General features: G+C 51.6%; 1 protein-coding gene across 1 annotated transcript in view; it reads right to left on the bottom strand.

The window, feature by feature from the left end:
* Positions 1 to 1,760: 1,760 nt before the first annotated feature.
* Positions 1,761 to 17,766, bottom strand: part of GNA12 (G protein subunit alpha 12) — a 110,001-nt gene continuing 93,995 nt past the window's right edge. The window contains exons 3-4 of the mRNA XM_032394007.1: positions 6,375 to 6,425; positions 1,761 to 5,138 (exon numbers count right to left, since the gene is read on the bottom strand). Of these exons, the coding sequence (XP_032249898.1) occupies positions 4,569 to 5,138; positions 6,375 to 6,425 (621 nt within the window). The 3' untranslated portion in view covers positions 1,761 to 4,568. The remainder of the gene's footprint in view (positions 5,139 to 6,374; positions 6,426 to 17,766) is intronic.

Raw genomic sequence — 17,766 nt, forward strand, 5'->3', positions numbered from 1 at the left:
GCCCGGCAGCTCCAGGCCCGGCTCGGAGGCGTCACCACGCCAGGGCTGTCAGACGGGCTGCAGACACGCACTCTCCTCCAAGGAGGGAAGCCCGGCGAGAGAAGGAGCCCCCGGAGTCACCTGAAGAGAACAGCCGCTGCGTGGAGATCAAATCCAGCTATTTGAACACCCCATCCGAACACCACGGAGTAAGCAGCCTCCAAGTCTGAGAGCCCTGTCCTTCCCCAGCAGAAGGCGGGGGTCAGACCGTGCAGGGGGACTGCAGAGACAGCAGGGCCTTCTTCGCGGCCCAGGCCCCCTCTACCCACAGCCACCGCCTGAGCTTCGGCCCACACGCTCCCCCCAGGCTCGGGCGCCCACCAGCACATCGGGTGCCCGTGAGCGCGGGGACAGGGCACATGCAGCTGGGGAACCGTCTTCGTGAACCGAGCAAGCTCCTTTCCTCGGGGGACCCGACAGCTTTCTTGTCAGGGCCCAGCACTGCCTTGTGAATGACACTGGAGCCCAGTGTCCCCAAGCAGGGCTGCCAGGCCCCCGAGCTGCAGGCCCAGCACCACCCCCAGCCAGGACTCGCAGCTCCGATGCCGAGTCAGCAACACACAGAACCGCACACGCCAGCTCCTCGAGCTTCCAGGGACGTTCCAGAACGAGGCCGCCAAGGCGCACCCGACACACGTCCCGGAGAAGACGGGACCGAAGGACTGGAGCCTGCCCGACGCTGGAAAGGCTTGGCCAGAGCTCCCTCCACAGGAACCACCTCTGTTCCCTGGAGGCGGGCTGCTGGTCCCGGGAAGGGACAGAGCTGGCGACCTTGAGTGAGACGGTGAAGCAGCCTTCTCACCGAGCTGAGCACACACTCCAGCCGGCGAGAAACCCCCCAGGAGCTCCACCTGCTTCGGTGGCCCCTCTGCCCTGGCTGCACGGTGAGGTCGCCAGGAGCCCAGGAATCCGCTTAGACCACGTTCCTACCGGAGGGCCCTGCCCGGGCGGCTCGGCCCGGGGCCTCCGCAAAGCTCCTTGGGGGGATCGGACTGCGGCGCCAGTGTGGGGAATCACCATCCCGTCTGGCGCTGACACGCGTTGAAACTGGAACCCAAGGGCGCCTGGGTGGCTCAGTTGGTTAAGCGACTGCCTTCGGCTCAGGTCATGATCCTGGAGTCCCTGGATTGAGTCCCGCATCGGGCTCCCTGCTCGGCAGGGAGTCTGCTTCTCCCTCTGACCCTCCCCCCTCTCATGTGCTTGCTTTCTCTCATTCTCTCTCTCTCAAATAAATAAAAATAAAAAAAAATCTTTAATAAAAAAAAAATAATAATAAAAAATAAAAAAAATAAAAAAAATAAAAAAAAAAGAAACTGGAACCCACAGAGCTCAGCCCATAGCCCTGGGGTAACACGGAGCACGCAGCATGCCCATCACTGGTGTTTCTCTGGATGGGTTTCTGCCCTTCCCACACAAAAACGTACACCGTGGTGCCCCACCCAGGCCACGGCCGCTGGACAGCACCCACGTGCCTCCTTCTGGAAAAGACTGCAGTGTGACGAGAACCTCGGGGGTCAGGACAGCAGACTCCCCACCTGCCCCTGCCCCTCCCTCTGGCGCCCTCTGGTGGCGGGGCTCAGGCCACGTCAAGGGTCCAGCAGCAGGTCCTTCTCGAGCTCTCAGACCTCAGAGCTGCACTCGGGGCCTCCCGCCCTCACGCCACGTGAGGGCCGCACACGGACATGCACACGCATTCACACACGCATGCACACACCCGTCTCTATGTACAAGATGCTTTTATTGGCTTTGAAGTTGTGTTTCCGGTGCTTTCACGGAAAGCAGTACTCGAGACAGTTGTGTGTGTCGGGCTCCGTGCAGCACGCTTTCGGGATTAAAGGCCGATGATTGGGTAGTGAACCTTCAAGTACAATCAGGATTGATGGTGTTGGGCTCTGAATCTGGGGACTAAAAATCTGACTTAATGGCTGGGCTTGAATGCAGAGGATAGAGCTTAATGAACACCCAGAGTGAAGGTGGTCGCCACCACACTGGGCCCGCCAACCAAGGCCCGCGGGGTGTGAAGTGGGAGCCGTGAACCAGCTGTGGGCCGCGCGCATCCTGGGGGGCGCCTTCATGCCACGAGTCCCACTGAGTCCGTGTGCGCTGTCCCCAGGACGCCCAAGCGAGGCAGTCCTAACTAATGATCTTGTGTTGAGAGTATTTTTGGATCTCGGAGTTAAAATAACTGGACTTATTTTTCTTTTATCCAAGAAGTAAAAAACGTTACAAGAATACAGATCCTGGAGATCTCCGTACATCACAAGGCTGAACGCAAAGTCTTTGAGACCATTTCTCTACAAATAGAAGAGTATTTCAGGGAAAAGCCTACATGTGTCCTTCTATGTAAACAGTAGAACTATGAAGAAAGATCTTATTTTGAGGAAGTTTATTGTTACATTTTTGCAATAATAGATGAGGCATGACTATCTCCTGCTTCTCCAACAACTCAATAAAAAAGACAATAATCAAGGATAACAGTGAAATTAAAATAAAAAAAATACAAAAGCCGAAGGTTTTGGAGACAAAAAACAACTACAGTCTATGTGTGGGGAAGCTGTGAATGGTTTTAGTTGAGCCTTGCAAAAAGTTTCTTTCCCCGATTCCAATGAAGCCCAGAACTTCGAGCCAGGGCCTTCAGAGACCCCCTACCCCCACCCCGTCCGCCCAGGGACCCAGGCCGCGGCGCCTGCCCGGCCCCCCACGCAGCTCAGCGTGCAGCCCCGCCTCTCCTGCTCGTGGTGTTAAAGGGGCCGGAGCGTGGTGCACATGGCGGGCAGAGCCCAGCCCAAGGCACCCCGAGTGCCAGCGGGCAGCGGCCGGGGCCAGGGTGACGGCTCCTCCATCAGTAAGTGGCAGCTGGTGAGGCCCCGACAGTGAGTGACTCGTGAGGGGGGCCCGCCGCCCTGGGGACCGGGCTGGAAGGACCCCAGACCACCCTGAGGGAGCCTGCCAAGAGTGCTCCTTTTCCTTTAAGCCACGGTCATCGGCACTGACCCTGGGTCACATCCTTCAGTTTATGAGGAGCCCCAGGAAGCAGTACACAAACAGCAATGTTTTTTTCCCAGCCAAAAAAACCGAAACTCCAACATACACGGACACAAAGCCTCGAGCACCAAAAGAGAAAGAATTTCATGTTGTCGCCTCATTACGAACACTGATAACAAGGATGACTCAGAAGCAGGTTGCGTGCCCTTTCCTTCTGGATCAGCATCTGCCACAAGATTCTTGTTTATCTTGCTTGCTGGAAAGGAGCCAGGAGGGAGATGCGAAAGGGACACAGGATCGGGAAGAGGGCGGCCTTGGGACGGGGGCCACAGTAATGGTCTGGTGCCGGTTAGACGAAGCTCTTTTTGTTCCCTTTTCAATGCTGGGGAAAGTCCCAACACACCAGACAGACCGTCCTAGGAGAGGAACGCACAGCGGGACCAGCTTGGGATGCAACGTGCTGACAGCCAGGGAGCAACACCTGCACAAAGGTAAGTGGGCAAGGGCACAGAGAGGGACATCTGTCCTCCCGTGTCCACACTCACGGGCTTGGGCACCTTCTCCCGGACGAGAGCTATGTCCGGTAGTGTTTGCTGGTGACGTGTGTACACGAGTGGAAGCAAGAGACCTCGGTAAGAATCAAGACTCCCAGCAGAGCTGCAAGCGGGGACCGGCCGTCCAAAGGCATCGGGGTGGTGGCAGTCTGCAGAAACTCTGAGAGTCTGGGCTTTCTGAAAGGTCAGCTGCGGCATTCACAGAGGCTGTGCTAGGAATCCTGCCAGTGTTCAGAAGCCCCGAGGGGAAGAGGAAGCGCTCTAGCACCTTCCGAAAGAAGGGAAGGCGGATACAGCCCAGTGCAGGTGTCAGGACTTGAAAGAAGAGTCACCTGCGAGGCCAGGGGGAGGGAGGGCGGGTGCGTGTAACAGGCATGCCCACCGCCGGCGCACCGGCCGTGGGGTGTTAAGGCAAGCCCACGCCCACCCTCTAAAGCTGGGGGCCCCTGGCCAGATCATGGGTGCCTGGACCAGGGTCTCTCAAGGAACCGGCACTAGGGTTTTCCAAGGCAACGCGTGCGCTTTGGGAGGTGGCGCAGAGACGCCTGATCTCCCGCAGACCACCGTGAGGCAAAGCTCTCGGGCTCGTCTGTCTCACGGAAGCCTCGCAAGTTAGCGGGGAAAGCCGTCCGCAAGGCCAGCTGCTTGTGCTGCCGTCACTGAGTGTGCGTGTGCGGGCGTGTGCACGCCCACCGCCGACACTCCACCCTCGATTAAACTGTGTCAGAGAAGGAATACAGTTTCTGGAAAGAGAGAGAAAGCTGTGTTACTAGGTATTACGCATGAATACCAAAGTGACCCCTTGGATTCTCAGTAGTTTGACTACGCCCCGGGTTCAGTAGCTAACGTCCGAGTGTCCGTGTCCCCGGGCCTGGAGCGTGGCCGGCGTGGCCAGTGCGGCGGCACTCCGGGGCCGGGCGTGGGCGGCACGGATCCGAGGAGCCCCCCGCGGGCCCGGCTGCTGTGGGCGAGGGCGAGGGGCGTCCTCCCTCACTGCAGCATGATGTCCTTCAGATTCTCCTGCAGGATGGTGTCCTTCACAGCATGGAACACGAAGCGGATGTTCTCCGTGTCTATGGCGGTGGTGAAGTGGTGAAACAGCGGCTTGCCGCGGTTCCGTCTCTTCCGGTCGAAGCACTGCACCAGGTAGTGCTGCACGTCCTCCAGCCTGTGTGGGTCGCCCTTGAAGTCGGGGAAGTGCTTCTTGATGCTCACGGTCTTGACCTTCTCCACCAGGAGGTCCATCTTGTTGAGGAAGAGGATTATGGAGACGTTGAAGAAGAGCTTGTTGTTGACTATGGTCTCAAAGATGTTCATGGACTCCACCAGCCGGTTGGTGCGCCTGTCCTCCATGAGCACCTGGTCGTACTCGCTGGAGGACACCATGAACAGGATCGACGTGATCCCGTCAAAGCACTGGAACCACTTCTGGCGCTGGGACCGCTGGCCGCCCACGTCCACCATCTTAAAAGGGATTTTTTTAATAACGAAGTCATGTTCCACAATGCCCTTGGTGGCCTTCCGTGCCAGCAGGATGTCCTGCTTGCTAGGAAAGTAGTTCTGTAAAATACAGGAGAAGGGAAAAGTTTAGCAGGAGAAGAAGAACATGGGAAAATGAGGATCAAGAGTCCAATGCACTTGGGCGAGAAGCTGAACCTAACACCAAAAGCCACTTTCATCTGTACCATCAGACACTGGCCGCGGAACGGAGGCGAAGGCAATAAGGGCTGGTTTCAAGCGAGCAGAGGCCCCCTGGCCCGAGGCAGGTTGCCGGAACTCCCGGGTCTGTTTCTGCCCATGGCCACCTCTGTCCTTTCCTGAATTCTAAAGCACGCGCGTTCCCAAAACTTACTGTGAACTAATTTAATCTAGGTTTGCGATGCTAGTTAGATTTAGTCCGCAATCTACGTAATACGTCATTCTGGGAAGTTTTCCGCAACCATGGCGCTGCCGTTAAAACCCTCCACGACCACTGCGCACAATCACGCGGGCAGCGGCCCCGCCAGAAACCAAACAGGGGCGATGAGGCCTCTGGGTCCAGAGCCCGCTCACACGGGAGCAAGGGCAGAGAGCTAACACTGCAGGGGGGACAGCGACCGGCGCGAGAGGCCCCCCGCAGGAACGATCCAGCTACTTCACCACATAAACGGGGAGAAAAGGGAAGACGGGGGAGAGACCTACAGAGTAGAAGACATTTGAGTGACGCGGCCCAACTGTGAAGGACAGGCCTTACGAGGGCGCGGATTCCAACTGCCAAACAAGCAGCGTGCACGGGAAAACACGGATGGGACATGCGGGCAGATCCCCGAGCAGACCGGACGGCGGTGGGTATCGAGGAATGCTGCGGATGTCTTAGGAGCAACAGTGGTGTTGCGGGCAGGATTCAGGATCCCGTTACTGTGGAACGACGCAAGGATGTGTGTGCTCCTGGCGGAGGGCGGCCCAGGGGCTCATCTGACAATTTGTCCTTGTGTGTGTGTGCGTTTCCCATCATAAAACGTTAAAGGAAATCCTCTGTTCACTAAACAATCCCTGTGTCCTCTGTGGTAGTCCAAGCGAGAACGTGAGGAGGGAATGCTCACGCCACGCACGGACGTTCCGTCTGCGCTGACCCAGAGTCGGGAGCTGAGTGAGGGCAAGACATGACAGCCCCGTCCACAGTCATCGGATGCGGGGTGCAGGGCGCCCAAGGATGGTGCACACACCCGCGGGCCGGGGGCTGCTCCGGCCTCCACGCACACGCTTCCTAACCCTGGCTCACAGTTCTCGGGGGTGGGGGGTGGGGTCTGTACTCACCAGCTGGCCGATCCGGTCCAAGTTATCCAGAAAGTACTTCACCGATTCACCCTGTCACAGAGGAAAAACACGCACGACTCAGTCTTGGTGGAGAACCCTGATTTGGCCACTCGGAGATGATAACAGAATCACATGAGTGTTGTTTCCCCCTACTGTATAAATGGGAAGGCAAAGAGACTAAGAGCATACAGGCATTTTTAAAAAATTAAAAACACAGTTGAAAACATTTTTAAATGCAGTTTCTCTAGAATTCAAATTCAGACTGTGTTTCCAAAGCACCCCGGCTGAGTCTGGTGACGGGCAGGGCGCTGGCCCCTCTGGCCGGGCTAACCCTTCCTTTCCAGACACGCACACTGGCCCGCTCCAGAGCCAGAAGCTTACGTGAGGGCCCTGTGAGCAGGCCTGCTTGGACAAAGGTGGCCCAGGGCACTGTGGGCGTGGTCTCTAGAGAGGGCAAATCTTCAACGACAGGCCTGAGACCACACGCTTTCCAGTTTCCGGAAACGGGGCCAACATCCCACTGCTGCCCCCCACGTCTGTTCGAGGCTGTGATTCGCAGCCTCGAACGAGAACCTTCAGTCTGGATTCCTGCGGTGGAACAGCGAACCCCTCACGGCCTGGACGTTCTCTGCCCTGAACGCCCATACAGAGACCATTCTCCAGCGAACGTGCACCTTATGGTCACCCTGGGCCCCGTTTCAGGAGAAGCGTTTAGAGGGTGTTCAAACACTGAAGGCAGCGGGACAGAGGACGGGGTGAGTGCATAGCTGCGATTTTCCCTCAAGCAGCAGAAGGCAGACGAGTCACGGCGCCCCGCGCACACGGAGGACGCGGCTTCCCACAGGCACCACCGGACGGCGCTTGGTGGCTCGGGCTCCCTCACGCGGACCCGGGGACAGTCCCGCCAGGGAAGCCCACGTCTGCCTGCGTTCACACAGAAGCGTGCAGGCGGCAGGCTGACGCCCAAACCATCACGGAGGACACACCATCGGAAAGGTGCGGGATTATGGCTCGAGCCTATGACTTTATATAAAACAGTAAAGGAAACAGATGAAAATGACAGGAGCAGCGCCCTGACCCCTGGAGTTCTGCCCCAGTCAGCCTCCAACAGGCCCCAAGGAAGACAGTAAGGACTCAATTTGCTTCAGTGGGAGTCAGCTGTCCCGTTTTACATCCCTCCAGCCTTTTGGAGGATTGACAAGACAGTTTTAAGGGGGACAGAAACACGCATCACTCACACTCTAGCACAGAGGATTTGCACATGCAGTTCTCCTGAACGTCAGGGTGCGGTGGGCGCAGTCTGCTCTCTGCTCTAGGGACACACAGGCAGGAGGGATGGCACCTGGGGCTCCAGGACGGACACCCCACTCCCTGGCACCCCGCCTCTGCCATCTGCCAGCCGCACCCTTCGGTGTCTGTCCCCTTCCGACACCAGCTTGGGTGTGGGGACAGCCATCTCCACAGGGTGAGGCAGCTGGTCCAAGAAGGGGCCACAGAGAAACCCACCCGATCCGTGACTTCCCCCACAACCACGTCTCTCTCAGCCCCCCTGCCCCCCACTCAGGGACTCTGTGGAGGTGCAAGGAGGGCCGGTGGATGCCAGCGGGGTCTGCACACCGGGAGGCCAGCTGGTGGCGGCCCCTCACAGCCCAGGCCACCCTGGGTCACTCTGAGGCATGCGGTGGCACCGGGCGAAAAGAAACCGGGGTTTGGTGTGGTTGGGCATAAAGTCACGGCCACGCCGATGCCCTGGCCAACGTCCCGTCACCACGGCCTGACAACTGTCCTGGGGAAACACTGACACATGCGTGCTCACCCCAACGGTGAAGGTGTGAAAGGAAAAGTGCCCCAGAGGACACAATGAAGGATGAGCTAAGTATAAAGTACTAAAAAAGTGAGAAAGCTGTATGTCCCAGTTTGAATGGAAAGATCCCTAGTGAGCTTGAAGTCAGGGTCCCCCCACCTGCGCTCCAAATGTTAGCATCCTTTCACTCCTTCAGAGGTACAAGATTTATCCGGGGCTGCCACCACCTGCATGCTCGGGGGGGGTGCACGAGGAGGGGGAACCCAGTTTCATGCCAGGCCTGCCTCTTCTCGGCACTAACTTGTGGGTCCCTGCGGCAGCTGCCCTGGGGCTGTCCGGACACAGAGCTCCCCCATCAAGGCAAGGAGGGAAGAGAATCAGCTCGTTCGGACCAGCAAGGAGTCATTGAGCTCCACACTCCGTGGCCCCGCCAGGCTGAGTGGGAACCATGGTTTGGATGCTGTGGTTTACCGTCAGGGACTGAGGGGTACGCCATCAGATTCGACATGCAGCCTACAGAACGATCATTTGCACGGGCTTCACGGTTCCCAGAGCACCAGTTCCTTAAAACGTCCAGGTTTAAATTCTGACAGATTGCCAACACTGGGGGAAGGAGTCATGTCTTGGGAGAAGTGGCAAGTGGCAGGAACTAAGGGGCCACCACAGCATGAACCCCGTAGCACCCGCTGCACACTGTGCCACCCGCCCCCATCATGTGCTGAAACCTAGCCCCCAGGGCCATGGCATCGCGGCTTTGCAGGGTGGAGCCCCCATGAACAGGGTCAGCGCCCTAATAAAAGAGACCCCAGCGCTCTGGCCCCTGCTTCCTGTCTCGTGAGGACACAGCAAGAAGACACCATCCATGAACCAGGAGGGGGCTCTCACCACACCCCGAGTCTGCGGGCATCTTGACCTTGGGCTTTCCAGCTTCCAGAATATTTCTCAAAATCACAGGTTAGGTATGTTTATCAGCAGACCAAACGGACAAAGATGGCACCTTTACAAAAAGAGGATCACGTGTGGCCAAACAGTCCCCGGGTCCTCTTGATGGCCACTGCAGTCTCATGGTCTAACGAGAAAGAGTACACGAGAAATGGGCTTTTTATAACCCTCCTTGGTCGGAAAATCTAAGTCACTTCTTTAATAACACCATGGATCCATGGAGTAGACAAAAGTTTGTTAGGATGTGCTCAGAGGCTACTAGGCACAGGCTTGACATCAGACTGCTTTCCTGACCCAATTCCCAGCAAAATGTGCATTTTTATTACCAGCAGTGGGACGAGTCTGGGGGGTGCTAGTGGTGGAGAAGGGGGGCTGATCAGTTTCAAGCAGCAGCGGGTCTTTTTGGGGTGCTTGCAATTGTGCCACAGATGGGCAAATGTGGCTGGAAGACAGTGGGCAGGGCCTGGACATATCACACCCATAAAGAGAATGAGCTTTTTGGCAAATGGACTCTATTCTTCATGACATCTTCCCTGGGAGCACCCATCACCCACACCTGCTGCAGACTAATCACATAGCGGGCTCGCTGCTGCTTTGAAGCTTCTGTCCCCATCACCAGACACACCCCTGCACACCCGTCCGTCCGTGTGCTGGCGGTCCCTGCATTATGAACCAGCCCCGTCAGTGGACATCGGCTGACCTTGTACACTTCATCCAGCTAATTCAAGACCGTGAGTGAACAGACTCGGCTCTTTCAACACCGCATAAGACCAGGCCGTCAAGATCAGTATTCCAGGGGCACCTGGGTGGCTCAGTCGTTGAGCGTCTGCCTTTGGCTCAGGTCATGATCCCAGGGTCCTGGGATCGAGCCCCGCATCGGGCTCCCTGCTCAGCGGGAAGCCTGCTTCTCCCTCTCCCACTCCCCCTGCTTGTGTTCCTTCTTTGTATCTCTGTCGAATAAATAAAAATAAAATCTTAAAAAAAAAAAGGATCAATACTCCAGGTTGACTGGTCACACCCGTTTTCCTGCCGGCGATGAGACCCATTCTCCCACACCCTCGGTTCAGTTCCTAGTACTTCCTGCCAGTGCCGCGGGCTGAGGGGTGCGCAGGGACGGCGGTTACAAAGAGAAACAGGAATCTGCACTTGGGGCCGGTGCCTTTTCAGTTTGGAATCCTATCTCTGCACACATGAGCTGTTCCTATAGTTCCTGGACCCAGTGAGGTTGATTTTGGTATTCTAAAATGGGGTCAGTCACATGGGACGGAGACACGGGGCTTGTCAATGGTGAGCTAGAGGACTCGGAAGTTTACTTCACTCGTTTAAACATATTACGAAGACAAATTTTAAAACTGCTGTATATTAGAAACAACAACAAAGTATTCCAAAGGTCAGATTTTCATTTTTATTACTTATAAATATCATATTTAAGACATAACTTTGGCTTTATAGAGATGCGAACCAAACAATGTTTGAATAGAGAACTACAAATACTTAAAAAAAAATTATCTAACTCCCCACAGGAAACCTTTCACTTGAATTCAGGCTTTGCCAATACCTATGACATTTCACTGGGGTCTTGTGAGAGTAAATGATATCAGAGCTGTGAAAGTATTCTGGAAAAAGATACAGCATCATATTAATATACATCACAGAAATAGAGATTCTCAAATTTTAATCTGGGTGCCTATAAATTGTTGCTAATTTGCAATCCTAAAATATTAGGTACAAGATTCACTGTAGCACCTCTAGAATATCAAAAGCCCGGGAAGAACCCACGTGTCCACAGACAGAAGGAAGGCTGGCTGGACAAAGCACGTTATCTTCACGCGGGGGGTCGGATGCAGCCGTGGAGAGCGGATGGTTGACACACGGCTGTGTGAAAGAAGCAAGGGGCACAACAAAGTCTCCTTGTAAGAATTGGTGGGGAAATTAAAGCAGTTGCTATCTGCGTATATTTAAGAAAGGAGACACAGAAAGATAAACCAGCAACAGATAAAAATGATGAGGTACAGGGAAGAGGAGGACAGGGGAGGAGACACAAGGGCAGAAGCTAGATGTCTCAGAATGCATTTTGCCTTTGGAACCATGCAGATATCTTGCATAATTAAAAACAAAATTTATTTAAAATATCAACCCCTCAAAATGGAAACCAAACTACAGCAAGTGAACCTAACAGCGTGTCAAGTGGGGGCAGAGCCCAGGACACTGGTGGCCTAGCACTTCTGCCCCCGAACGTGCAGGTGTGGAAGAAGCTGGCCCGAGGCTGGCTCACGCTGGCGGTCCTTGTCTTATGGGATGTCCCCGTGCTAGTGAAGTCCCCCACCCCAGTTCCCGGGGACAGCTGCTCCTTCCCATCTGTGATTAAGACCCCAGGAAAAGGTCCACCGTGAGCGCTTTAAAGTGCCAGGGCCCTCTCATCCGGGATTTCTCTTTTTCTTCAACTGAGGTCAAATTCACATAACATAAAATTAACCATTTAAAGGCGTGTGTGTATAGGGCGCCTGGCTGGCTCAGTCAGTGGAGCGTGCGACTCTTGATCTCGGGGTTGTGGGTTCGAGCCCCACACTGGGTGTAGAGATTACTGAAATCAATAAAACATAAAAAAACAAAATCCTGAAAAGCAAGTGTCTATAACACAGTGGCATGTAGCATCTTTGGGGTGATGTGCAACCGTCAGCTCTACCTCGTTTGAAGACGCTGTTGTCACCCCCGAAGGCAGCAGGTACTCCCCCGTTCTGCTTGGCATCGCGCGCTCACGGTTCACCCATGTCGTAGCAGCTGTGGGTGCCCTCCGTTCTCTAGCTGAACACCCCTGCATGGGCGCACCATCCAGTGTTCACCCACTGCTCAGTGGACGGGCATCTGGACGGCCTCCAGCCCTTGGCTACTGCTAGGAACATTCACGCAGAAGTTTTCATTTGAACACCTGTTTTCAATCCTTTTGGGCATATATTCCACCTAGTAGTGGAATTTCTGGGTCATATGGCAATTCTAGGTTTAATTTTTTGAGGAACCACCACCGTGTTCCACAGCGACCACCCCTGTTTGCATCTACACCAGCAAAGGCAAGAAGGTTCCCATCCCCACCGGCCCTCGCTAGCCTGCGACCACACTGGTGCATGTGAAGTGGCGTCTCACTGGGATCCTGTCTGGTTCCAGGCGGTGCTGTCTGTACATGAGGAACTGTGTGGGTGTGTGAAGAGCTGCTGGGCTCCTCCCTGAGACAGCTCCGCAAGGTTAGTAGTACGAATTACAGACTCAGCCTTGACAGCCACAGAGTTAGATTCTCCATTTCTATCATAGGGACCGCCACAGAAAATGAGCTAGAAAGAAATTCCAGAGCATGATTTTAGACTTTCTCTTCCTCCAGATAAGAAAGCACCGACATCAGAGGGTGAGGGAGGCTGGGAGTAGGGGTGGGAAGGGAGAGGGCTGAGCAAGTTCCTAAAGGTTTCCACTGCAGAATCCCACCTTTTTGATCCCACACGTAAAGAACCTCCAAGTTGTCACTCCAGTCCTCACAACAAGACAAAAGCTGAAGAAGCTGAATGGAAACCAACAACCTTTCTTAGATCCGTCCCAGATTTGATGTTACAGGGCAAAACCACTGCCCCCCACCTTGGAGAGGCAGGTGAATACAGAGACTTACAGCTTACCGGGGATGGAAGACGCGGCTGGAGCCAGCAACTGATACATTATGCCTGACTTTCACCAGAAAATGACAGTGCCCGCTAAAAGGCAAAAATCACAGCCTGAAGAGATGAAGCAAGCATTGGAGCCAGACTCTGATATGGCAGAGGTTTTGGAATTAACAGACTAGGAATTTAAAATAATTATGATTTATATGCTAAGGATTCTAGTGGAAAAAGTGCACAACATGCAAGAACAGATGGGAAATGCAAGCAGGGAGAGGGAAACTCCATGAAGCACATGGAAATAGTACTAGAAACCAAGAAGAAATCACAAAGTACATTAGAAAATATTTGGGGGGGGGGGCCGTGGGTGGCTCAGTAGGTTAAGTGTCTGACTTCGGCTCAGATCATGATCTCAGGGTCCTGTGATAGGGCCCTGCATCGGGCTCTGTGCTCAGCGGGGAGTCTACTTGAGGATTCTCTCTCTCCCTTTGTCCATACCCCTGTGTTCTCTCAAATAAACAAATAAAATCTTAAAAAAAATACTTTCAGATGTAGTTAATGTATTATTTAGGGGAGAAATCTGTACCTCTAAATTTAGTGATGTATGAAGTGCTGAATCACTACACTGTACACCTGAAATTAATATAAAACTGTATGTTAACTATACTGCAATTAAAATAAAAAATATTTATATTAGAAAAGAAAAACGATCCAAAATCATTTAAGTTTCTTTCTCAAAAAGCCTAAAAAGGAAGAGCAAAGAAAACCCAAGGGGAGTAGAAGGAAGGAAATAAAAAAGACCACATATCACTGAAATAGGAAATGGATGCACAATGAAAAAAATTAACAGGGCCAAAAGTTGGCTCTTCAAAAAGGCCAACAAAATGTGTACTGTCCTAGCCAGTAAGGACGAGGGCATCACTGGCACCGGCAACGAAAGAGGAGCTACTCTACAGACCCTACAGACGTCACAGAGAGATGAAGAGAACAGTATGATAACTTCATGCCAACAAACTGGGTTTCTTCGATGAAATGGACAAAACTCTTTAAAGATTTCAATTTACCAACAGTGAAACCTGAACAGACCTATGTTCACTTTTAAAAAACATGAATGTTAAAACAAAACATGAATTTGTTATAAAAAATGTTCCCCAAAAGAAAACCCGAGGCCCATGGTTTCATTGGTGAATTCTATCAAACACTCAAAAAGAGGTAACACTCATCTTATGCAAACTTAAAGAAAACCAAAGAGGAAGAATACTTGCTAATGTCCTTTATGAGGGCAGCACAACCCCGATACTAGAACTGACAAGCTTTACCAAAAAGCAAAACTAAAGACCAAAGCCTTCTTGTACAGACACAGTATTCTTCACAAAACCTCAGCAAGTTGTGGTACTGCGATTTATGGTAAGAAATGTGTATTTGGTCTTCATCCCCTGGCAGGCAGAGCTCCTAAAAGCCTTGGGATTTTCCTAAATGATAAAGAGATAAAGGTATCTTTTATAATTCATAACAAACCCCTTTCAACCTCACCTGTGTTTACGTTAATGAGGCGACTTTTGGAAAGCTCTCAAGGATAGGGGCTGGTCCCCAGAGGAACCAACCCTGATTAGAAGGTTGGAACTTGGGGCGCCTGGGTGGCTCAGTCGTTAAGCGTCTGCCTTCGGCTCAGGTCATGATCCCAGCGTCCTGGGATCGAGCCCCACATCGGGCTCTCTGCTCCGCGGGAAGCCTGCTTCTCCTTCTTCCACTCCCCCTGCTTGTGTTCCCTCTCTCGCTGTGTCTCTCTCTGTCAAATAAATAAATAAAATCTTTAAAAAAAAAAAAAAAAAAAAAAGAGGGTTGGAACTTTCAGCCCCACCCCTGACCACTGGGGAGGGGTGAGAGGCTGGAAGTTGAATCAATCACCAATGGCCAGTGATTAATCAATCATGCCTATGTAATGAAGCCTCCATAAAAATCCCTAAACTAGGGGCGCCTGGGTGGCTCAGTCGTTAAGCATCTGCCTTCGGCTCAGGTCATGATCCCAGAGTCCTGGGATCGAGCCCCGCGTCGGGCTCCCTGCTCCGCGGGAAGCCTGCTTCTCCCTCTCCCACTCCCCTGCTTGTGTTCCTGCTCTCGCTGTGTCTCTCTCTGTCATATAAATAAATAAATAAAATCTTAAAAAAAAAAAAAATCCCTAAAGTATAGGATTTGGAGAGCTTCTAGGTTGCTCAACAAAAATGTCTCCATTTTTGGGGGGTGGTGCACCCCAAACTCCACAAGGACAAAAGCTCCTGTGTTCAGGACCCTTCTGGAATGGCACTGCCCTGTGTATCTCTTTGTCCAGCTGTTCATTTGTATTCTTTAATATCCTTTGTAATGAACAGGTAATCTGTTAAGTAAGCAACTGGAATATAAAATTTGAAAAAAAGCAATTCCACTTAGCACTAAGGAACACAATATATTTAGGAATAGTTTTTTTTGTTTTGTTTTGCTACAGATTTTGTAGTTTGACATAATTATAGATGCATAGAAAGTTGTAAAGATAGTAGAGATCTGTGTACATCACCCCACTGCCCTCGATGATTACATCTCATGTTAGCACAGTACCATATCAAAACCAGGGGACTGACGTGGGTACAATGTGTGTGTTCAGTTCTACGCACTTCATCACATCTGTAAATTTGTTTAACTACCGTCCCTTCCACAACTGAGAGAGAGACGTGATCTGTGAGCACAGAGATCTCCCCCCAGACACCCCTACAGTCACCCACCCTCCTTCCTGCCATCCCTAACCCCTGGCAGCCGCTAACCTCACTGCCACTCTTTGGTCAGTCACTGATCCGACTGCTGTCTGTGTAGTTTCACCTTTTCTAGAATGTACCTTAAATGGAATCATACGGCAAGTGACCTTTTGAAACTGGCTTTTTCAGTCAGCAGAAATGCCTTGAGATCCAACCAGTTGTGTGTATCAACAGTTTGTTCCTTTTTACTGCTGAGTAGTCTCCAGTGACGGGGATGCACTGTGGCTTCTTCCACCACTCACCCATTTGGAGACCCTGTGGCTGTGGCTATTACAAGTAAAGCTGCTGTCAACAGTCACGTACGGGTGCTGTGTGGACACAGTTTCCATTTCTCTGGGATAAGTGCTTAGGAGATGGCTGGGTCACATAGTTAAGTACATATTTAGGGTTTAGAAGAAACTCCCAGGCTGTCAGCCGGGACGGCTGTGCCATTTTACATTCCCGCCGGCAACGTGGGAGAGACCTGGTTTCTCCGCATCCTCACCACCTTTGCTTGCTATGGCTATGTTGCTTTTCTGACTTCTATTATGTATCTCAGCATGGTTTTGCATTTCCCCTAGTCTGCAATGACCCAGTGGCTGGTGATGCTGAGCATCTTTCCACGTGCTTATTTGCCATGTGCACATCCTCTTGGGGGAGATCTCTTGATATCTTTTGCCCACTTTCTAGTTCGATTGTTTCATTATTGCTGAGTTTCAAGAATTCTTTATGTATTCTAGAGAAGGGTCCTTGGTTGGATGTGTGGTTGGCAAATATTTTCTGTCTGTAGCCTTTTAAGGGGGTCTTTTTGCAGAGCAAAAGTTGTCATTTTGAGAAAATCAAAATTGACTTTTTTTCAAAAATGATTTTTTTCTCTTATGGGTTTTGCATTCGGGGTCATATCTAAGAATACTTCACCCAGCCTCAGGTCCCAGAGTTGCTACTATGTTCTCAAAACTTTCTATTTTATGTTTAAGTCTATGCTCCAGTCTATGTCGCGCCTAAGATCATGAGATTTAGTCATGGCTCTTTTCCTTTCTTCTTTGGTCTATGGATACCCATCTGCTCCAGCGCCACACGTGAGGCCAGCCTTCCTTTGTCGGACTGCTTCTGCACCTGTGCCAAAATCGGTGGGCGTACTTGGCGTGGCGCTAGCTTTGGGTCTGTTCTGCTGACCCATGTGCCCCTTTCTCCGCCAATACCACCGTGGGGATTACCACATACCACTAGGCTCGTGCCTCTCCATACAAATTTTGGAATAATCATATTTATATTTACAGACGGTCTGGCTGAGATTTTAGTAGGAACAGAAATCTGTATATGAATGTGGGGAGAATGGACACTGTCCCTCTGGTGAGTCTCCTAATCCAGGAGCATGATCCGTCTTCTCCATCTGTTCAGATCTTCTGTTTCTTTAATGAGTATCCTGTCATTTTTAATCCTACAAGTCCTGTACGTTTTTGCTAAATTTCCATCAGAGTATTTCCCCTTTTTTTGAACACTTGTTAATGGTATTGGCGTTTTAAATTTACGTTTCCATGTGCTCGTTGCTAGCATACAGAAATAACGTTCACTTTTTACATGTATCCCGTAGCCTTGCTGAATTGACTTAACTAGTTCTGTGACTTTTTGGGTGGTTCCTTGGCATTTTCTATATCATCTGCCAACAGGAACTTTTTGGATATGTGTGCCCCAGGTTTCCTTTCTTATATTTGCTGCCTTATTGCAGTAGCTAAAATGGATTTTTAAAAAAAGGTTAAAAACCTCTTCTTTTGGAGACTAGAACATTGGTGCAAAAAATTCAAGACCTAAGTAACTGGAGAGATGTGCCATGTTCATGAATTTCAGAAGCCTCAATATTGTTAAGATGCCAGTTCTCCTCAAATTGATCTAGAGACTCGGTACAATGCCAATTAAAATCCTAGCAGGTTTTTTTTTTTTTTTTTGGCAGAAAATGACAAGCTCATTTTAAAAACATATTTCTAAAAAGTGACCTAGAGTAACTTAATTTTATGAAAGGGAAAACGTCTTTACAATGCCTGATTTCAAGACTTTTCTCTGAAGTGGGAGTAAGAGTGGGATTGGTGAAAGGAAAGGCATACAGACAACTGAGCAGAAATGAGAGTCCGGGAACAGGACGTCCCGCAGATGCCAAGTGGGTTTTGACAGTTGTCAAGGCAACTCGAGTGGGGGAAAGGAACATTGTTTCAAAAAATGGTGCTAGAAAGACCATCTGTATGGGG

Source organism: Phoca vitulina, unplaced genomic scaffold, assembly GCF_004348235.1.
Source record: "Phoca vitulina isolate PV1807 unplaced genomic scaffold, GSC_HSeal_1.0 scaffold79, whole genome shotgun sequence".
Taxonomy (NCBI): domain Eukaryota; kingdom Metazoa; phylum Chordata; class Mammalia; order Carnivora; family Phocidae; genus Phoca; species Phoca vitulina.